The sequence below is a fragment of the Oreochromis niloticus genome, linkage group LG11 (genome assembly GCF_001858045.2).
Source record: "Oreochromis niloticus isolate F11D_XX linkage group LG11, O_niloticus_UMD_NMBU, whole genome shotgun sequence".
In the NCBI taxonomy this organism is placed as follows: domain Eukaryota; kingdom Metazoa; phylum Chordata; class Actinopteri; order Cichliformes; family Cichlidae; genus Oreochromis; species Oreochromis niloticus.
The window spans coordinates 8,228,970-8,252,083 of NC_031976.2; the positions used below are offsets into that span (position 1 = coordinate 8,228,970).

The 23,114-nt window shown below is 39.1% G+C and overlaps 1 protein-coding gene across 4 annotated transcripts in view; it reads right to left on the bottom strand.

Moving 5' to 3' along the window:
* The window catches only part of LOC100696973 (F-actin-uncapping protein LRRC16A), a 75,846-nt gene that overhangs the window by 19,336 nt on the left and 33,396 nt on the right, over positions 1-23,114 (bottom strand). For 2 of the 4 annotated variants that reach the window (XM_025911347.1, XM_019364317.2), the window contains exons 4-22: positions 21,046-21,105; positions 19,893-20,014; positions 18,787-18,884; positions 17,704-17,774; positions 17,358-17,431; positions 17,121-17,196; positions 13,336-13,424; positions 12,283-12,377; positions 11,313-11,399; positions 9,851-9,954; positions 8,434-8,511; positions 7,886-7,962; positions 6,211-6,315; positions 5,845-5,914; positions 4,935-4,946; positions 4,364-4,445; positions 4,171-4,270; positions 3,772-3,826; positions 2,197-2,369 (exon numbers count right to left, since the gene is read on the bottom strand). In XM_025911347.1, coding sequence (XP_025767132.1) covers positions 2,197-2,369; positions 3,772-3,826; positions 4,171-4,270; positions 4,364-4,445; positions 4,935-4,946; positions 5,845-5,914; positions 6,211-6,315; positions 7,886-7,962; positions 8,434-8,511; positions 9,851-9,954; positions 11,313-11,399; positions 12,283-12,377; positions 13,336-13,424; positions 17,121-17,196; positions 17,358-17,431; positions 17,704-17,774; positions 18,787-18,884; positions 19,893-20,014; positions 21,046-21,105 — 1,628 coding nt within the window. The remainder of the gene's footprint in view (positions 1-2,196; positions 2,370-3,771; positions 3,827-4,170; positions 4,271-4,363; positions 4,446-4,934; positions 4,947-5,844; positions 5,915-6,210; positions 6,316-7,885; positions 7,963-8,433; positions 8,512-9,850; positions 9,955-11,312; positions 11,400-12,282; positions 12,378-13,335; positions 13,425-17,120; positions 17,197-17,357; positions 17,432-17,703; positions 17,775-18,786; positions 18,885-19,892; positions 20,015-21,045; positions 21,106-23,114) is intronic. The other 2 variants (XM_025911348.1, XM_013270465.3) reach the window with 1 other exon arrangement.

Genomic DNA, 23,114 nt, shown 5'->3' on the forward strand with positions numbered 1-23,114 from the left:
AACCCTGCAGGTCTGACAACTGGAGGTGCAACAGTCCAGTTTTCTGTGTGGAGACAGCGTTTACACTGGAATCTGCCTTTGACAGCTTTTTTAGATCAAATATGAAATTCAGCAGTCTAACCGACACACAATACAAAACAATAACTACACAACAAACTAACTACAGCCTCCAAACACGCTAAACGTCACTAATGTCTCACATATGAAAACTCTCTCTCTCTTTCTTTCGCTCGCCCGCTTTCTGTCGCGGGTGTCACTCCTAAAAACTTCCCCTTCTCCCTAAACAACCAAATGTCACATGTTGCCTTATCATTTTTTTGATTGGCTGATATGGTAAACTCTAACACCAATAGGGAAGGGGTGTTTTTTCTTTTTCTTTTTTCACTCGCAAGTGGAGAGCGTATGCTAGGCTGTCTGTAGAAAACGCCGTTTTTGTCTAGCATCCCTGTTGAGAATAACCTTTGCAAATAAACAACAGCTAATAATATAAGATCAAAGTATTTTATTTGATGTATTGACATAAATGACAGAAGAAAAAGGCCATGTATAGCAGGACTACTCAGTTACACACTAAGGTGGGCCAGATTTTCTAACCAAAAAAAAAAAATTTCCCTGGCTCAGACATGCAAAAGTTAAACACGACCATACACTAATTGCAAATTAAACACAGTGATTTTGAATTGTGATGTGATGGTAAAATAAATATTTGTCAGTCTAAACTGGGTTAAATCTACGGGGTTAATGATGGGGAGGAGACGGAGAGAGACTGAGTACAGCTACAGAACCCACTTTCTGAAACGGACCCTGCTCACCATTCACCGACAATTTTGAGCTAACAAGTTGCATGTTATTCTTGGATGCGCTTGCAGGACCGGATTTAAAATAGCATGACAAACATATCATACCTGTTAAAGCCAAACAGTATCATCAACGTAGCCCGAAGAACATTTGCTAATAAGATGAAGTTAGCTAAGTCAGCTGTCTCATTGTAGCAAAAAAAAAAAAAAAAAAAGCACCACCTACCGTTCTTTATGCAACTTCAAATGTCGGACAAAGTTGGAAGTTGTTCCATCTCCGTCTGTGATTCTCTTCTTGCATGTTTTGCATATTGCATTTCGTTTTTTGTTGACTACTTCGTAGTTTATGTACCCGAAAGAAATTACTCTTGGGAGCATTTTTGGCTCGAGCGTTTTTGTTCTTGTTTTTTTAAAATCTGGTTAATTTGATTGGCTGTGCTACAGCCCACGCTCACATACATACGGAGTGTGGTAAGAATGAATGAATGAATAAAGTGAATTAATGGTCCACACTTTTTATATAATATGTATGTTAAATTTTAGATTTGGGTAAAATATCAAGTCTTTTCAAGTAAACAGGTTCAAGTCCAATTCAAGTCCCAAGTCACTGGTGTAAAAGTCCAAGTCAAGTCACAAGTCTTACAACCTTTTTTCAAGTCAAGTCTAAAGTCATAAAATTAATGACTCGAGTCTGACTCGAGTCCAAGTCATGTGACTCGAGTCCACACCTCTGCAAATAACTGTACAATAGTTCATATATAGTGCATTGTAAATATTGTGGCCTCTTTTAGTTATTGCATTATTAATACAGCAGTAATTACACAGGTTTATTAATTCTAGAACACCAATGTCAGGTGATTTTCACCCACGCGATGAATAAATACCACTTTGTGGTTATTTCCAGGGGAATTCATGTAGTCAAAAATAAATAAATAAATAAATTATAGTCATTTGGTCATTTTTCCCCCATCACAAAATGTCATTGATGCAGGAAGATCGTGCCTCCAAGTTTTACATGTGCCAGAAATGGGTGGCCCTAGGGGACATTCCGAGTTCCGTTCGTTCTTTTTAGTTTTTTAGGGAATTTTATTGTTAATAATTTCCTAATTTTCCATTATGAGATGCTGAATAAGGAGAAATAAGAGAAAAGTACATATGTTTCATCGGGTATATCATGTTACTGATGGTGTTACAAAACTGCGCATTAGTTTTCTAGGGTTAATGTGGATCTATGTCCAGCTCCATATCTTTATTATTAGATGCTACTAGACAAGTTTTGCATAAATCACAGTTTGTTTGTTTTTATACTGGAACTCTTAGAAGCCCCTCAGCTGTATAAAACAAGCAGTTTTAAAAAGTGGCAATCATGTGACGCAGTCTTTGAACCCTGCATGGCTACCTGAGTTTGGAGTTGATCTGTAACGCCTTTGCCAGCATTTTGGCCCCCATGTCACCCATTGCATTCCCACTGATGTCAAGCCTTGTGAGCGTGGAGTTGCTGCCCAAAGCATTGAGAACGATGGTGAGGTCACTCTTGAGCCTGGAGTCTGCTAGAGACAGAGAGGTGAGGGGCTGGGAAGGGCAAGATTTAACAGGGGCAAAAGGTGTGTGTGGGGAGACAAGAGAGGGTAAAGGTGATTAGAGTGGGTACAAATTATGAATATAATATTTATATATTACAAATAAATATCCAGCTGTGGTCACGTCAACGTCCTGCACGCATGCTCATTCCATGAGCTGCAACACAAATACAAGAGACTTATTGTTGCATGAGAAGGGTTTCATTATTTCTTTTAATAACTGATCTTGGCAATGAAATTAACATGTCTCATGGTTTCCTGTGTTTGGAACGAGCTCTAAATATAGAGAGCTTTAAACAGAGCAAACTAACAGTTAATGCGCTCACAAAGCGAACAGGGGCAGCACAGCAAAGGCTGTTTGTTCTGACATGAAGGATTTCCTTTTAATGAAACTCAGAAGGCATATTCATGGGATAAATTTAGAGATAATGACTATAAATTGCAGTGTGTGTGGTGATGACCGTGTGAAAGGCCAGTGTCAACATGGTTATTCAAGCAGAGGATTACTTGATTAGAGCTTCTCTGGGGAAGCACAGAGAATTAATTACAGCCTTCATGCGCTCGTGTTTCACTAAAAACATTTAATAAAAACAAAAAATATAAATAGAGAAGTTTATACTGGAATAGCCACGGAAGAAAATTCTTGCTTAACTTCTGTAAATACGAAACAAGATCGAAATCTCTGCGTTTCCGCAAATAAAAACTGGCTTAAACATGTTCTCTGATCACAAAAGAAAGCAGGGGACAATTAAGATGCAAGTAAACCAATAAGTGCAGGCAAAGGGAAGTATATAATGATAGTATCAGTATGCTGTGCTTACAAAAGTAATTACTAGTGGCATCCCTTTCTACGCTTGAAAAAACAAAAAGGGGAAAAAAAGGACTAAGAGACTGAAGCCTAAGAGATGCAAATAGTGGCGTCATAGCAACAGTTCATCAATAAATTGGTGAACTATGTTGATTAAAAGAACAGGGATTTCCCCAATTTTGTACCCATAATGCCAAGTTAAGCTAGGCAGTTGTTGGATATTTACCATATAAATTCTTTTAATGACATATTTATACTAGGCTTGCATGACCAGTTTAAAATCTGCAGTGTGCAATAACAAGGGTTAGTACTGTGATGACAAAATGCAACAGAGACCCTGAAATTCTGAGAAATTTGAGACCAACTTGCATAACTTCCGTGCTGAACTGTGTCTTGATTGATCTGTGTACCAAAACTATCAACATAACCCTCCACTGATGAGGTCAGTGGTCAGCTGGAGCGCAGCTGGTGGAGATTCAGTGACTTGGTCCAGCCCCTGGCTTCCTTTCTGTGATATCTGGATTTAAGATGTTCTCTGTTGTCACATGGTTCCTGACCACACAGAGAGAGAAATGGAAAAACTCACCGACTCCTCCTCCTGAATCAGGTGAACCAAGCTGTCCAACACTGGAGCGAGATTTCTAAGTAGAAGGAAGAAAAAGTATACAAACAAAAAAATATTTAAAATGATTTTTTCAGGCTAGTGACTTTTTGTGTCACACTGTTTACATATCTGGTTGTTCACAGCATACTAATAAGTAGTAGACAAACAGTCGCTAAGAGGAAAAGCCAGGCTTCAATGATTTGTACTGGAGCTTTTAAACTCAACCCTTGCCTAATTTCTTGATTGCTTGTAATGTTTTATTCCCAGAATCAAGTCAGGATATAGAGCAAAACTTAATCCCGGCCTTCCCTTTGACTTCAGCGCAAGCTCCAAGCTGTGCACAACAGCTCAACACCATCTCCACCTTTGTTGCATCCTTACTTGGATTTGATGTTGTTGAAGTTCTTGCCCAGAGAGAGGTGTCTGATAGACCGGTTCTTGGCCAACCAAACAAGCAGAGTGGACAACTCTGAGTCTAATCCTGAAAATAAAAGGTATATGTTGTACTGTAATACACCTCTGCTTTGAGATTAGTAAATATAGATTACAATAAGGATGATCACCGGCATCTCACCGTTGTCAGAGATATCCAGGCTGGAGATGTTTGGGATCTCAGCAATACAACCTTCAAGGATCTGAGATCCTCCAGACCGCAGCTGAAAGCACAGGAAAACAAACTGTGGTAAAATGTTCATTTTACTGCCAAGCATCTGCTGAAATTAGAAATTTCACAAACAAATCCTGCACAGTGACTGGAAAATATGAACACAAAAGGTCACAGTACTTCCACAAAGGCTTGCATTCTTCATAAGAAATTCAACTATATATTCAAGTAAACAACAAAAATCTAAGCTTCTGTGCACCTCCTAAAATGTCCTTTATTGCAAAATGCAAAACATCTGCATAGGATTATTTCAAGTAACACACATCCAGTTTACTATGACTTAATGATAAAATTGCACATTCTTTAAAATAGCTGCACAGATCATTCAGAGCAACTGTAGCTTTTAATTAATGCAAAATGTTGAGGGGAAAAAAAGCTCCACTAAGCATAAGATCAGCAGGAGAAAAAAAAGCCAAACGTGCACATAAAAAAAAGGAAGAATGACGTGTTAATTATTAAGAGTGAGCACATTAGTACTTACACAATGGCCAAGCTTACAGAAGCGTTAGAGGGAGAGAACAGCATGTCAAAAGCAAGCCAGCAATTACCAACAACAAAACACACAGATGCTTAATGGGCAGTCTTCTGGCCACACACTCACTTATCAAAGACACGCATTTGCACATGCAACACACTCAGCGGGGAGTCCTTATTTTGCATGCTGCGATCGCACTCAGACAACAGATTCTCTCCGCCCCCACCAAACGGTTCATTAAGGCATCGAAAAGGGACGCTTGCGTCATTTCCCCCCAAAAAAGCTTTGGTTTGGGAAGGTTTCTGTGGGGATCTGGATTCGGATTTCCTGGGTAACTTGTTATGAGTTATCTTTAGCGATCAGGATAAATCTGCAGAGAGCTGTCTTTTCTCTTTTTTGAGCAGGGGAAGGTGAAGGCTGATGTGTGTGTTTGAGAGTTACGGCAGAACAACTACAGCTGGAAACTGACCCCACATGCCAAATCCCCAACTCAAACTTCACCCTTCCCTCTCACTGTTCCTCTCTCCGCCTTTTATCCCTCCCTGTTGTCTGCCAAGTATTCCATCATGCAGCCTCTTTGCAGCATCACTGTCCTGTCAAATGGTTTTTGAGTGGATCCTAAAAAGCCGATCGCATTGGACGAGTATCATCTTATTGCGCCTTTTTTTAGTAGTATCTCATTGTACATCTGTATAGTGACAATAAAGGCATTCTATTCTATTCTAAAAAAAAATCGCTCTTAAACGTTAGCTTGCAAGCGCACTTACAGAAACAAAACTACAGCTAAATATGGCTCGTCTCGTTGGTTAGTAAATAAATGGTTATTTTAATAATAAATATAATATTTTTGCAAATGTGCCATGAAAGTTCCCAGTTCCCTACTTGCCCTGCACGCACTGCACTCTCTGTGTCTTACCTCACAGCAGCTGAGGTCTAGAGAGACATCCTTCACACTTGGGTTACTGGCCAGACCAAGTAGGAGCGCTCTATGTTAATGACATTATATCCAGTTAAAAATACAAATTTATAATTCAAAACATGAAAAATGAGATAATTTTAAAACCAAGGAGAAACTAGACCAGAAGGCCTTCATTCAAATTCTATATTTTTTATATAACTTATGTAATGCTACTTTCAGTGAAAACAATAAACTCAGAGTTCGTCATTGTAGGCTGATGAGACAAGCAGCATTTAAATGGTGGTATCTATGCTTCAAAATGGGCACTGAGAATTTGGAAAGAGGCCCTCAGACACATTGAAAGTGAATGAATTGCCGTCTCACTTCACAGCCTCTGGTGGCAGCTTGGTTCCTGACACGTTGATGGAGGTGAGAGATGCGGCACTGCTAAAGAAATGCTTGAAGGACGGGGGCACGTCTTTGCCTTTCCTACAGAAACAAAAAGAGAATAAGAATGAAATAATGACACTACATAGAGTCAACACGGGATACAATGTCACCAACTTTACAAGCCTTTTTCCTCGCTTTTTTGTGGTACCATCAAAAGGATCAGTAATGCAGAAGACATTCATGACAACATTAAGATTTTACTACTCTAGCCACGCGCTCAAATCTCATGACCCACTTTATCTGTTGTTTCAGATAAGGAGTTGTAGCTCTACCAATCAAGCAGCACAGATGGGTCCCACATATACTGTAACTCTTTTCTCTTACCTTACTCTGCTTACCCAATCCTCACTCCCCTCCACCCTACACCTCTTCTTTTGATAAAGTCCTCGACTCCTTTGAGACACACTGGGAAAAAAGCTCCACCCCTAACCCATCTGCCAGCCACAAAATCTCAACTATCAAGAGCAAATTCACAGAATTTGAACTCACAAGGATGTGATGACACTTGACTACCAGCAGGTGTCACACATCAACATACAGACCCTTCAAAATAAAAGACTGATTCAGCCAGTATGCCTATACATAAAGACAGAAAGGAGAATCAAACATTAGCCTCAACATTAACAGCAATGAGAGACTCTTCTAGGTCAAGGCCCATCTTCCACCATCACATCATGGAAGACAATTTACAGGAAAATTACTATTCTCCTGTATATGTTCTATCCAAGCAAGTTAATCATGATTACCTCATTATTATTTCACAATAAGATGCAGCTGTTAAAAAACTACACACATGCCAACACTTTCAACTGGAGGTGAACAAAACATAATTTAATCCACCCATCTATTGCATACCCATGCACAGACAATCATAGGGGGGTTTATATTGAATAAGAAGCAGTCCCAGGGCTAACAAACACTGACAGCAGGAAGAGGCAGAAACGTGGATCCAGAGGAAGAACAACAACTCCACACAGAAGCAGCTACATCCAACCAGAAAGCTTCTTGTATGAGGAAACAGAGCTAGCCATGACACACAAAGTTTCCCCCAAAATCAAAACAATCAATAATATTTATTGTTAGTAATAACAAAAAAAAACAAAAAAAATAACTGAGTGTTATCCTCAGCCTCCTGGTAGTTGCACCAATTTCATCAATCTGAAAACCCTAGGTTACCTCCTTCTTGATTTATCGCATTCACAAGCTCTTTAGAGGAAACTTGACCTGAAATTTAAACTTTTCTAAGAGTTTTAATAGATGCACCTCTAAGTTATGAATTTCAAAATCGTACGTCGCCTTGTTCTCAAGTTCTTGCATTCACAAACTTGGCTGTCCATGTTGTCTGCCCACCCGGCAGGGTTACAGCAAAGTCCCATCAGCCTCATTAAAAATGAAACTAAAGAATATTGAAGTTTTGGTCTATTAGGCATTTGTTTATACACCTTCAGTTGTAGCATGTGCAGTACTTTCATGAAATCATACACATTTGCTCTTCAATGACAGACCATCTAAGAATAAGTACAGAACAGAATACAGTACATTAGAAATGACTTCCTCCTTATCAAGTGTGAGTTAGTAAAACCCAGATTTGTATTTTTTTATTTTTTACCTGTGAGGGAAGACGCTCTTTGATACGTTGAGAACAGAGAGGTGTTCAACTGAGCCACGCAGCAGTGCTGAGCAAACCTGGAACAAACATAATAACAAGATCAATCAGTTGCAATAGTTTTCATTGCAGCTTCCAACTCTGTTTTTGAGATGCATGAATGTATTTAGATTTGTTGGTACACGAGAGAGAAAAAAATATGACTAGCAAGAGAATCAATAATTTCTTTGGATGACAGCTGGCTACACCTCAAACTTATCAATAAACTGTGTTTGGCTCTTAGACCCACATCAATACTTCGCATACAGTATTACACCACTTTACATATACTCAACAGCAACACAGATTGAGTGGGCTACACTGCCTGAAACACAGACATTAATAGCAAGTATTTCACTCTAATTAAACGTTGCTCGTTTGCAGAAAGTAACTCTGCAGGTTTGTGTGGTCCGTTTACCAAAAATGTGAATCACTACAATATGATAATGAAGCAGACATCTCCATAACCATTTATCTATTTAGCTCCTTTGTCCAGTTTCATTTTCACTCACCTGGTCCAATAAGCAATCAGTGTTGGAGAGGTCAAGGGTTGCCAGGCTGTTGGGCTGACCGAGGAAGTGGTAGAAGTGCTAAAAAATAAAGCATAAGAACAACCTAGTGTGGGCACAGAGTGTCACCGTATCTATGTGTCTGCTGGTGGATGCAGAGCATTCATAAATCTGATTTCAACCCATTTTTGTTGGATTTGAAGGAATGCGGCAGAGTTTCACTTGTCCTCTCGATCACTAAGTGATGAGCCGCAGTGCAATGCAGCCAACAGGGTGGGATGGAAAATTCGCATCACTGGCCCGCTCCACTTGCTTCAGTGCCAGGTTTTCCAGATGCCAAAAGTTCTGCTCTATGGCTCGTTCGAGAATCTGGATCTCGCTCTATCCAATTTTCAGGCTAAGCATCAATCCCACTTCTGACCCTAATATTGCAAACCCATGTGGAAGAAAGAGTTGAGAGACAGAAAACTCATTTTCTATTCGCAATGCCTTTTCCTCTGTACACCGCTCAACCCCAGCTTTAGCACGGACACCCATGAGCACACAGGAACATTGACCAGAGGCAATTATTGTTAGAAAACTGCAACTTAACACATTAACATCGACATAAACAGTCCAGGAATTGTGAATTTTATTAGCACCAGATATTTAATCACTGATATTTAAACTAACTTAGCTAGCTTTTTAATAAAATCCGAGCAAGAATGCAAACTATTCCTTTCTTTCTGTCAGTGCTGCAACACACTAAAATAATGCTTATGTGTACACCTGAACTTTTTACTAAGAACTCAGTCACACACACCTAGAGACTTGTCAGTGACCCCCTGATAACCACCGTCGTTAGGGAAAGTGTGCATTTCCTGATCGGTTAGCAAGTGGTTGCTTAAGGTGGCTGGCTGTTGCAAAGTGAAATCGAGAACCTCATTGTGATTGCTTTAGTTGCTACATTCATCTGTAGTTTTCATGGAAGCTGCAAACTTGTCTGCAAATACTAATCATTTACTTCCCAAGCTGCACAGACATTTAAAAGACCACTACAACTGGAAGTAAAGTAAAAGCTGTGCCTTGTTGTGCAACAAACACATTTCAAAAGTGCACAGCTTTTACTTTGAAGGTAAATGGTTTCCTTTCTGGTTTGTAGAGGAGTTTGCAGGTGTTTGCAGACAAGCTGGGTTAGGGATATAAACTGATGAAGACTGCCCTTCTCTGGTTAACGATGGCTAAATTAAGCAAAATTAATGCCCCTTCAGATACTAATGAAATTTTCTTTTAATTTCTAATAAACTATTAATATTTATTTCATGAATGAAAAAAAAAAAAACAGGTTTTCATTTGTGGCTCATTTGAAAAATCAAAGATAAATGATTTACACAAAACTGACAATTTTTCTCCCCATACGGCCACAGTTTATGTTCAGTACCTGCATGTCGTCTCCTCGGAGCATGTTCCCTGAGAGGTCCAGATGGACTAGGCTGCTGGGGATGGACGGGCTGGCACTCAGTGACTGGCAAAGGCTATTCACCCCTATAACACAAACACACACAAAAAAAGCACTGTCAGCGTTATCACAGCCCTCAAATCTCCACTTGATGTTTTGACAGTATATTGAAGGAAATGGCAGGAAATGAGCAGTGGGAGAAGACAGGAAAGAACGGGCTCAGAACGTCGAGTGAGTGCATGGAAAACTAAACGAGTAGGCCTCCACACAGTTCTGTAAATGCAATCCACAATTCCAATAAAAACCTATCAAAATAAACACAGTAAAGGCGATATTACAGACTTAATAAATATATTGAAAAAGATATCTTGCAATAAATATACTGAAAAAGCCCCACGAAAACAAATCTATATGCAACCAGTGTGTGTTTCACAGAGTTAAAATGCATGTGGAATGCATGTCTATGCACGGCTGCATGCATTTCCACAGCTTATTATTGACACACTGTGCACGCAACCACTGACCTGTGTCACATTGCATCGCATGGCTGACATGGTACTCTGACACTTTAATACTATGAAGTCCTGACTGACTGTGTCAGCCTGTAAATCAAGGCGTGACTGTCAAATAAATGCTTTGATGAAGAGATGAAAAAGAATGAGATTAAAGACAAATGAGAGTAAGAATAAGGACATTCAAAACATCAAATGAGCAAATTACTGAATTATGTGCTGCAGCAAAGCCGTTAAAAAAGCAACACAAACAAACAGAAAAAAAGCAAATGTCCCCAATCCTCAGCTTTGCTCTTGGCATGGAGTCACAAATTATGGATTGAACCTTCAGCAAAGCAGAGCTCAGTTTAAGCAGCCTTACTAACTCAGCATGTGGAATATGATAGCTTTTTATTGATTGCCTGAAAAATGCAGGTTTACAATGAGTTCCTATAGACCAGCACGGTGCTGAATAGTTTATTTCGAATAGTTTATTTTGGATGATAACTAAGAAAAAAATATAACCTGCAAGTAACTGCTGACAGAGAAATTTCAATCTAGATAGAATAGCCTTAAATACAATCAGCCTCTTGGCACTATTTATTAAAGGAAGGACTTTGGTCTACTGACTTAAGGAAAGTGGTTTAGAGAGTAGCATTTATGCAAATGAAAACATGAACACCGTTTCCAATTTCTTCCCTTTCCATGCCTCTCTCTATAATAGTGTTAATAGTGTGATAATTAAGTCTCATTAGCATCCCAACAGTAGGTGTGATCACATTAGTGGAGGAAATTAAGTGCATCTTTCTGTAGGGGTTCATGTAAATGCATGCAAACAAGTGATTACAGCACAATATTTGTATCATATGTCCTTCTTAACCAATCTGTTACTTTTGCTACAATCTTGCAAGTGGATCCACAGATCACTTTAACATTTCTTTAACAGCACATACCTTTGGGTGAGAGTGAGGTTTTGGAAAAGTTTAAATGCTTGAGCCCCAAACGGAGTTTGGCAAACTGAGCACCCAGGGAGGAAACACCTGCAACGAGAGAGGAATTTATTCAACACTCATCTAACTTAACTGTCCATGAATGCTTGGGTGTATCTGATACCTGAAAAAGAAAGCATTACACCACATCGCAATAAAAAAAACCCCCAACTGCTTAGTTTATATGACAATATAGTTACTTCTCCATTTGATTATGAGAATGAGCCACCTTTTATTTTTAATATTATTATTTATTTTAAGGTATATTACAGGAAAAATCAGTCACGGTAACTAATACTCAGGCATTGTAGTTAACGTTATATACAGTAAATGTATGAAATGATAAATGTATATACATATATATGTCTATGAAGGGCATATTCACCAAATATTTGTAATAAATTTTACATGATGACAAATAAACTAGAGACTGGTGAGCCCCAGACATCTGTTGCATGTTTACATGCGTCTGTATGAATATTTGGTGGAATGCATCTTTAATTCATGTGTCCTGGATAGACTGAGAGGCCTTAGGACAGAGCTGATGAAATATTAAAATGCTGCACAATCACAATGGAACATAAACCGTCTGCTGTGTCAGGCTGTGGTGTTTGTACTATAGAGCTGTCCTTTCACTCTACCTGCATGTCATTTTATTTGTGGACTTTTCTATCAGTTTGGATTTATTTGCCATTTCTAGTCTTCTCAATTCTAACTGTACAGCTTCCCCGCCTCCTGATTCCAATGCCAGAGCCAATGCAATTACGTGTGATATTACTATATTTAAAAGAATGCTGTAACCATTTGTAACCTGTGAAAATTGTATTTTAATATTACAGAGCAGAGGTGAAGCACAGCATTTAGAGAGGAGAAAGGAGAAGAGAAAAAAGCAGATCAGAGAGAAATACATTAAACTAGATCTGAGCATCTATACCTCTGTCCTCCAGTGGGTTGTTGGCAAGATTAATAGTGGTGAGTCCTGAGCTGGGGTTGTGGGCCAGAGCAGCAGCTAGCTTCTGGGCAAAATCGCTGTAGATTGTGAAAGGATGTATTCATTACAGGTCTATAAACAATGTTAGCACCAAACAAAGACCTTCAGAATGCTTCAGCGCCTTTGATGTTGCTTTAACAGTTGCAGGAAAGAAAAGCTTACAGAAAGTGAACTGAAATATTAGATTGGGACTGCTAAAAAAGCTATCCAATATTTTTTAAGAAGCGAATACAGAGGAACAGCACGGCAAAGCTACCATTTCAACACTAAACAGATTAACAAAACTGGATCCAGTAATGTGATGCAGAGCCATTTCCTTCACAGATCTGACGAAAGCTAAATCAAATTAACATCCCGAGCCCTCTGCAATGGTGCTGCAGTTTTCCGCATGTAGGTCTCGGTCTTCCCATAGGTTTGAGCCTGAAAATACTGAGTCTGTGTATGACAGTGTCTTTGGTTTCAAACACATTTGCTGTGACACTCAATAAAAATGGGCTTTATTACTATTATATCAAGCAGGTATAAAATTAAATTACACTAAATCATAAATCTGACCCAAGTAATGTCCAACCTGTCAATATAAAAGGTCACTCCAGAGATTTAATATTGCACTTCCATATAGCACAGATACTTTTGACTAAGAGATTAAAAGGGTAGGTTGAAAAGGCTAAATCACCTCTGATAAGGGAAGGTAGCATTTTTAGCTGTATCCATTCTGGATGCGAACCGTGGATTTTCAAAATAAATAGTTATCCTCAAAATTTGTTGTTTCAATAGCAAAAAAAAAAGCTTTATCAATCAGAGAGTCACATCATAATTCTCCCTTATATTTTAAATTAATTAAACTCATTTTAATCCGTTATTAAATGACCTTGGAGTTCTGAGATTTGAAATTGTGCTAATGATTACATATGAGTACTTTCCTGGCTACCCTTTAATTGTCTTTGACATTTAAAAATTTCTTAAGTGCACCTTTAATATTTCATATTTTCTTACGTTTTGAGTCCTGCATTGTCCAGGACCAACTCCTCCAGTCGACTGGATCGAGACACCACCCGAAGGATCTGCTCACAAACATCTGCAGACTGAAGACGAACATATGTCAGAGCATTTTGGTAACAGCTGTGCAAAAGTCTTGAGCCTCACATTTCATTATATTTTTAAGTGTTAGTACATTTTTGGTTCAAATCATCCTCTCTACAGACTGTATGGAGGATCATCTTGACAGAGAACAGAACAAAAGGCAGCAAACATCCAAGAAGAAGAGCTTTGAATGTCCCTCAAGAAGCCTAAAGAACCATTTCTGAAGACGACTTAAAGAAATTACAGGAAAGCTTCTCTATAAGAGTTCAGGCTGTGTTGAAGGTTAAAGGACATCTTGAAACATTGACTTTCAAGCTCAAATCACAGCACCCATTTCCACTTTTTCTAGCAACACACTAAGAATAATATATTCTTTCCTAAAGTTTTGTGAATGTTGTACTTTAAGTAAAAGTGTGAATGGACAGAATATGATGCTCTGTATTTAGAGTCACACTCAAAGCTGTGCAGTAGGTTCTCGCTCACTAGTTAACTGAAGTGAAATTATTCTCCATTCTTTATCAACAGCATAAAAAATATACTAATTAACTGAGCAAGCTCCAAGGCTTAGGACATGATTTATCGGGAACAGCAAAATTTCGATACTGAAGGTCACAGGAGCAACAAAGAAACGTACTTTTGCATTTATTTCCCCAACTGTTCTTGTTCTCAACTGCTCTCTCCAGAAAGCAGTCTATTTATGCTAATTAAAACCCAACAGTATACAAGTGAATTCTTCCACTTAAAGACCATTTAGGCATGACAAGGGAGAGACTGGGGAGTTCAGACTCTGGACACCTTAAGAGGGAGAAAAATAGTTCTCGCTTCTGTGGTCTGAACACCACAGGAGACACAGCAGAGGGACGAAAAGCACTCATATTTAGACAAAATTAAAGATTCAACAGCTGAATGTCCATGTCCTACCTAGATGCTCACTGACCCACTTCACTGTGTGCTGCGTCATACATACACACAGAAATCATCCACCAGACATATTCAGTTAGCATTTCTAGAGATATATCTTCCAATAAAAAGCTTTCGTTATGATAGCAGGGCCACTATGTTGTTATTAATCACAGTAGTTGACATTTCTTCAGTGAGGGGCTGTTTCTGTTAGCCAGCAACCTCAGTGTGACCAAAACAGTGCCTGTATTGTCCAACGCGGGTCTCTAGAGTGTGGAGGAGAGAAAGGAGAGAGTGATGATGGGAAGAGAAGGAGACAGTGACAGGAAAACTCGGAAGAAAGGGACTGTTGTTCACATGTTTACTCATCGAAACTATGAGTGTTGAAGAAAAGAATAAGAAGGATGGAGGCCACCGAGGGATGACACATGATATATTTTTAAAAAAAGAGCGATACCAGGGTAGTGATGGATGAAATGGAGAAAAACAGGGGAGCGAGCAGAGAGGCAGAGGGCACACAAAGAAGTCTTGTCTTTTCCACAGCAGCCACAATAACACTGCTGGGGACAGCAGGGCGACACTGTCAGCATGTGCATTGTACCATTTACCACTCATTAAATAACAACCTTGTCACGCTGTGGTGTTCTGACCCTACACTCTGCTAAATTGTCCCACGTTTTCACACATGCACACTGCGCTATCATGGCTTCACTAAAGGGTTATCCCTCTCCTCTCCTCCTTCTCTCTCATTTCTGGGCTCAGCATCTTGATTAGACCACTAGACAAACAGCCTGATTGAACTGAGGATGAGCAGCGAAATCCCTCACTGTGATAGCCTGCTACCTGTGAGTGTTTGTGTCTGTATTTGTTTTATTACTCAGTCTGCTGCACTGATATTGCTTATCCTTATCTGTACGATAGAGATGCAAGACTGAAGTTTAAGGCCTGAGGCGCATGGATTTAATGTTTTACATCTCCTTATCAACTGTTTTTCTCCTCGGTGATCCACAGGATATTTCTTAAAGTAACGCTACGGCTCAACGTTAAACACAAAGCAGACCAGTTTGAGTGTCAACCTCTAGTTGAAATTTTTGTGTATCAACTGGCCTCATTCTGTCTACTTTCACAAGTTAAAATGTTTAGTTCCCCTTTCTGGTGTAATTGTTAAACCCGATTACTCCTTGTGATGCTTTCTGCCTTGTTTCCTTATTCATCTGGCATTTCTCACTTTCACTTTGTCCACTGACCTTTCCCCCCGACCTTCATGTTTCTGTCCCACTGCTCTGCTGGCTGTCATCACCTTCTCTCACACTCTCTTCCTCTCTTATTGTTCTGTCAGACTTCCTATTATTTCCATTGGAACGGGATTCAGAAATAATCACGCTCCAGATCACATCCTTGCAGCTCTTGTTTCTCCAGCTTCCCCAGTATCTCTATACAAATATGCACACGTTGGGAAAAGAGGATTTTTTTCCCCTTAAAGCACTCAAAGAGGACTGGGTTGTAAAGCCACAGAATACAATTCAAACACTGCCAAAAAAACAACAACACTCAAGCAGCACATACAATCGAACAGCACTAAGACAAAAGCTTTACGTATCATCATAACCACACACTAATCTCAAATAGAAGGGCAAACATTAGACAGCACATGCACCTGCGTGAACATTTGTGCCCAAGTTTAAACACGGCATCACAAGGGACTGGATTTTAAAATTCAGCATGAAAGAAATTGTCCATGACGGAAGCGTGAGATAATTGCTCGGACTGAGGAAGCTGCGTGTGGTAATTGGTGAGACTGAGCGAAGCCTCGAGACGCAGAGTTGGTAATGGAGTGCTGCAGGGGGGCAACAGCCTAAGACATTGAGCCCCTTTGTCTAGTACGGATTAGGAGTCTTATCACACGAAAACATTGGACTGATCGTCAGTCAACAGAGTGGTGGGGGAGATGGAGGAAACAAAGGGGAAAATATTCTGTGCATACACCCCTATACACCATATGCAAAAGGTAGAGGAAACGCTGCTTACATTAGAGTAAATTTACAAAGAGAAGGAAAAATCGAAATATGCAATATAGAAAGAGAGACATTACACACTGAAATCTATGTGATGCAACAACATTGTTAGGTGCCACTTTTTTAACTTTCACAAAATGGTAAGGAAAATCAGTTCTGATCTTCAGCATAATTTACAATATGCCAAATGTGGCATGATAACGCTCTCAACCCAGTTTTAGACTCACAATAAAACAGAATAAATCTCCATCTTTTGCTCTAATTAGCCGCTTTCTGTTATCACTTGAGACATAAATCACAAATGGAGGCAAACTCTAAGCCCTTACCGACAAATACCGTCTCATACAGGCAGAAATCAACGTACCGCAGTTGCAGCAATGAGGCGAGGCGGTGAGAAGCAGGTTTACCCAACCAAAGACATAGAGCAGGGCGGCTTTCTTGCCTACTTACACCTGGGATAGGGTTAAATCTGGCTGTTCTGTGGGAGAACACTAACAGCGCATACCTTTTATCCAGCACAATGAAGATATAAGCTACATTCATGTACAAACTAAAGGAATGAGAATGAAAGAGACTAGCGCTGCTGTTAGATCTACCTTTGTTAATACGCTTGGTGATGAGCAGCACCCTCTCAGAATAACAGCAGCAAACTACATCCTCTGACATGACCATAGAGCTCTTAAAACAGTGTCAACAAAGAACTGAATATTAAAACTTCTTTGGAGTGCTCAGACCTTAGCTTGTATAGTGTTAGTCAGATTTTCAAATGTGAGAAGTACTAACCAGCTTGTAATCCTTAGTAGAGACCTTGGTGAACCACTGGTTAAACTCCAGGACTGCTATTATAGCTACCAGATCCCTGAGGAGGAGGAGGACAAATGCAGAAGAGAAAAAGTCACAGTAGCCATGAAATCTTTTTTTCTCTCTCTCCTCAGTACCATCTCAGACTCAGTGGTGACTTTGATGGTAGTTTTTAAATTGCACTGGTGGTAATATTTAAATATCTTTGCTGACACTCACCTGTTCTCCAGATGACTGAAGTCCTGCAAATTAAGTTCTCTGGTGTCTTGCGTTAAATATATAGTGTCTACATCCTGGAAAGGAAACGAGTAATTAAACTTGACTCTAGAAACAAAGCAATTGCACTGGGAGAGTAAAAGATTTGTTTCATTTAGGAGAAAAAGAGCAAGAGCACAAAGGCGTCAAGAAATAAGGCTCTATATATATGTCAATGCTGTTGGGCTTTACGATTTATCAAAAGTTGTTGGATGTTTATGGATCCAGCCTACAGCGGTGAGGCTTAGATGAAGAAGAATCTGTCAATGTGATCTGTGAAACTGCACAAAAGAATATAAACAATGCTTACCCACTGCACCTCTTCTCTGTAAGGCATCCCCAACCAGTCACAAACACATCGGTACATCTGAGAAAACCCACCTACACAGAGACAGAGACCATCAAATATGAAAAGAGAAAACAGAACAAAGTAGACATGTGAAAGGAGGATCTTGGAAACATGATTATTTGCAACATTGCTCAGACCGTGTAAACTTACTACAGCAGCAACACATTGTTTAGATTATATAGACAGAGCCATTTGGAAAAGCCTTCAGCCATTCTTCGTGTCCTATTTTTGTTAAGAAAATGTAATGTAGATATATTGATATTGATTTATTGAAACCTGTGAAAACATTCATGGAAATACAGTATATAAGGCATTTAGATGCTTTCCAGATAGCATTACATGATGGATAGAAATAGATTCCAACAATTTTGACCAGATCTCCAACAGTACTGGTTGAAATGCATCCCCAAAACATTAAAACATAACGTGTTTTACAGATTCCTGTAGACACACACTGTTGTACCTCTCTCCTGACCTACTCTGTACACACTGAGGATGATTTAACCCTAAATGGTCAAATATGGTTTAATCACTCCAACAGACCTGTTGCCACTGATTTTTAGTCCAGTTCTTGTGCAATTTGGCATATCTCAGCCTTTTCTCACAGTTTCCTTTCCTTAAAAAAGGCTTCTTGATATCCAACCTTCCACTAAGAGCTGATGAGGCTTCAGTGAACAGTAGATAGATCATCTAAAGAGCCAGGTAAATCTGTCAAATCCTGTGTTAAGTATTTTGGGGGGATATCTTCCTTTTTTCTTAAGGAAATGAATTGCTACTTCTTTGCACACTGTTAGAGCTCACATTACAGACATACACCAAGTTAGCTCTTTAAGAATCACCTTGTTGGTCAAGAAATGCTATTTGATGACTGTAAAACTATTATCTTTGGCATTTTTCATAGATTTAATAAAAGAACTGGAGAGACATGTGGGTTTCTGTGACAGGCTGCAAGTCTGGCTCCGTAAAATATAAAGAAATAACGGGTGGCTCAAGATTTGTGCACAGTGCTGTATGCAGATGCACACGGTAGTCACAGGTTCATACCACAGGGTCCAGGTTCAGCAGGTTTATTGTTCTCCCACAGAGTCTGCAGAGAAGAGAGCCTGTCTGGAGGCTCCATGAAAAGCTTCTTCATCACTTTACTGAGAAAAGAAGTCAAATGAGAATATATTATGAAAACTTCAGCTAGTGAGAGTTTCAAACTAACAGCTTCATTCTTTTTGAAACAAGCAATGCTGAACTGCTTTTGCAAAGTCTTACTGCGATGAGACAGCTGTTATGTACTACATGGTACTGCAGGAATTTAAAAATAAACTAACATCTAACTGCTTTAAATATAACAAAAGGCAGTATTAACCCCTTAATGCCTGTTGTATGTTATTTGATATACACACACCCAGTTGTAGCAGAATTGATACAAATTAAAACTCGTATGCAAATTTACATTCTTTTTCTATTTGTCACAAGGTTTAATAAATACTCAATTTTCCAAAAAATAGAATTTTCTGCTAACAGTTCAGGCTTTAAAGGGTTACATAAAATACAATCACATTTAATGATGGTCAGCCTCTCGACGAGCTCAAACACTGTACTGTTCATAGGACAAGGTTATAGAAGTTTATGGTTTTACATCCATATTCATTTCTGCATTTCTATTCTTGCTTCCTGTTCAACAAATCTTTGAAAGACACTCACATCTGCACTGCAATACATAGCCAAACTGAAATAACACCCGAAATCTATTACTTCAGTACCGATTAGGAAGGAGTCTGTGACGAGACAGGTGAATACATTTTGCACGCGCGCACACGCACACACACGCATGCGCACACGCACGCACGCACACACGCACACGTTGCTATCTTAGTGGGGCCATCTTATTGACATAATGCTTTCCCTAGCCCCTTACCCTAACCTTCAAAAATGAATGCCTAACCCTAACCCTAAACCTAACCATAACCCAACTGTAACACTAACACTAAAACCACATTTTGAGTCTGAAAAATACCTTCAAACTTGTGGGGACAGGATTTTGGTCCCCATAAGGGCTGTTGGTCCCCACAAGTATAGTAAATGTCACATTTTGGTCACCACAAAGATAGGAAGACCCAGAACACACACACACACACACACGCACAAGACAAACTCACCTAGGGGGCAGACCTGGACATATCCTCTGCATACAGTTTCCTATGTGAGCCACCACCTCGTTTACCTCATCTGTGGAGGGCAGCTTCAACGAAAATGAGCCGCGCTCATATTCTATGGACAGCTTAACGGACATAATCTTAATTAGTTATCAAAACAATTAATGATTCCACCTTCACCGCAAGTCAATCACAAGTGCAAGCTATGAGAGCTATGGTTTAATCAGATATAACTGACTGATAATCAGTTAATGTTAGGATTCAACATTGATGTGTTTTGTGTTTTTATTTGACTTCTTTTGAACACCTCCCTGGTATCTACTGAAAATAATTACAGTGAAAAAAATGTTAAAATCCATCTATCTACTTAACAACAGTTCTATCCCACATCTCTGCATGTAATGATTTAATAGTATTAACCAAGACTGACTGACCATTTCAGCATTCACTACAATTATGCAAATGCAGATCAGTGCCTCTTCTACCAGCCAAAATTTACATAATCTTTGCTGATACATGGGAGACCATCGGTCAAGATATTAAGAGGACTGACATCTCTCAGACGAGTGGGACAGAGGTTCAGCTCCAGGAACAGGGTGGTTAGTGTTGGATTATCATATTTTATGGATAAATCCTGCTGACTGGCAGCTTGGCACAGATGTTCTGTTCTGGTTAGCCGTGAATTAATGAGTTTCTAAAGACCATACAAGATTTTAAGACATTTTCCTGCCATATTTTTAGATTTGTCTATTTTATTTTTTCATCCTGATGAAGAGTCCCTAAATAGTATAAAAAGACTTTTCACCAGATTTAGTGTTTTAGTACAATATATGCTGATGACTAAAACATCATGAGCACTCACAGAAACAAAACAATATTAAAACCTGACATATAAAAGTTTAGGCATGTGTGTTTATGTCCTTATTGTCTCACTGACTGTTCAATGCTTCATTTTTTAATTGTAATGCTTTAAACAGCATCTACAGAGCATACAGCTATAACACAGATGATGCACTTTAACAACAAAAGACGAATTTTTGTAAAAATGGAAACACAATTTAAAGGAATAGCTGGACAGCTTCAACTTTATTCTTACTCTTAACATGAGAATGAAGGACTGTAGTGTGAAGCTTTTTTCTTTAATATTTTTCTGTACCTGCATTGGCTTGTTGCAAGCAATTCCCTGGATCTCCAGATAATTAAAGGAGTGTTCCACCTAAAAGAAGAGAACAGATGTCCCATTAAAATTTTAATACCATCCAATGGCATGACCTTGTACTAAGGATAAGTGACAGCGACACAGATACTGCAGACACAGGATTTTTAAATATCTCTATCGGCATCGTTCTTAAACAATACAGATATTTTATTTAAATAGAGGATAATCCTATATATTAGCCAATACATTTTTTCTTCCAGACACACAAGCATAAACAGATTTCTCTAAAATTCACTAAGATAGTTGTTTTTTTTAAACCCACACCCTGTCTGACGCTGCTCAGATCAGCTGGGTGTTGGACTTGTGGCATTCCAAATGTGTGTGCTGCCAAAAAGGGATTTGCAAGACACCCTTCACTGGATAAACTATGCAACTTTAACACTCAAACATCGTCAAGCTTGTTTTGCCATTCCCTATTTCACTTTATAAATTTGTATTTATCACCTGTTATAAATACAGATACCAATGGATTACCATATACCTGATATCGGGCTCTGAAATCCATTGGTTTAGCTTTAGTGCAGATCGCTCTGAACTACAAGTTATTACATTCTAGTGTTACCATACTGTTTAAGAATATGCTGGTTGATACTAAGAAGAACAATTATAACAACCGAAAAAGAAAAGAGAGAAGAAGAATATTAGGAATAAATTGGTGTAGTGCGCTAACTCTCTATCTAATGAGTCCTGCTTAAAAGTGTCTGTGTCACAGTTAATAAGTCAGGTTGCAGTAATTTAATCTTCCAACACCGACTCACACAGATGAACTTGTTTTAAAGTCATATTTGGTGTTACATCTAATTGGCTGTTTAATCACAAATACTTGCATCTCAGTTTTTAGTCAAGTCCAGTGGAAAACAACTACATATGACGCACGCTGTTCAACTTCTTGTGGCTTTCCCCTCCTTTGCACCATTTCAAATATACTTTTTAAACTGTTTGAACTGAGTATGTCTCTCTTGCACTTTCAACAGAACACAAAATATACTGAATCATCATTCAAAAGACAGTCAATCAAAACATGAGGCTAGAGAAACCTAGCCTGCATCTGAATTTTTTTATTTCTGCTTCAAGAGAGCAACTCGGGACTGAGGAGACAAAGAAAAGCAGCGACTTGCCTTCACAGGCCTTTAAAGGACAGAGACTGAGATTCTTTTAAATGAGATTGGAAACCTGTGCATACAAATGCATTCTGGTTTAAACAGAGTGCAGTTTTCCTCTGCTATTTGCTCTCCCACAAACACATACAGTGCCTGAGGGTAGGCCAGAGAGCAGGGCCAGACTATTCCAGGTGGGCGCTGTGTTCCTGAGGCTTGGCTCAGAGATGAGAGGAGGGAGAGGATAAGCAGACTGTCTGTCTACTGTCTGACTACAGTATGCAGTGTGTGTGCTTTTGGTTTCGTAGTGCTTGTGGCTACTAAATCCACTATAAACACACAATAGCAACTCTCTAATTCAAGGTGCTGTGTAAAAACACCCCGCCCCCAATTTATATTCAGCACTTACTTTAATGTGAAGTGACTTTTAAAGAAGAAATTAGCATAACTGACGTGAATACAGCAGAAGAAATCAGCTCAGCTAATGACATGTTTCTCAGATAAAACAAAGCAACAGACTCCATTAGCTGTTATTGTTATATAGGGAGGTTTGGTGTGTTTTAACAGGGTAGAAGGCTACCAACTGTAAGACACTAAATTAATCTTAAAGAAGAATATACAGGCGTTACGCTATTCCACATCAATAGTTATTAAAGATTTTGATGCTCATTTGTTACTGCAAAGTGTTGTTTGCTACAATATGTATCCATAATGTAAAATAGGCCAATCGGTTTATTTATTTCAGCCTGTAAAAAGGTGTGGCTCTAATCTGAAAGGACTTAAATCAGTGTGGTGATGAAATCTGGGCTTCAGCCATTGGCGATGGCCAGCTCCATGCTGGGAGGTGTATGGAACCAAATGCCTGAGTAATTGCATCATTCACTCATTCGTTCACTGCCCGTCTGTCAG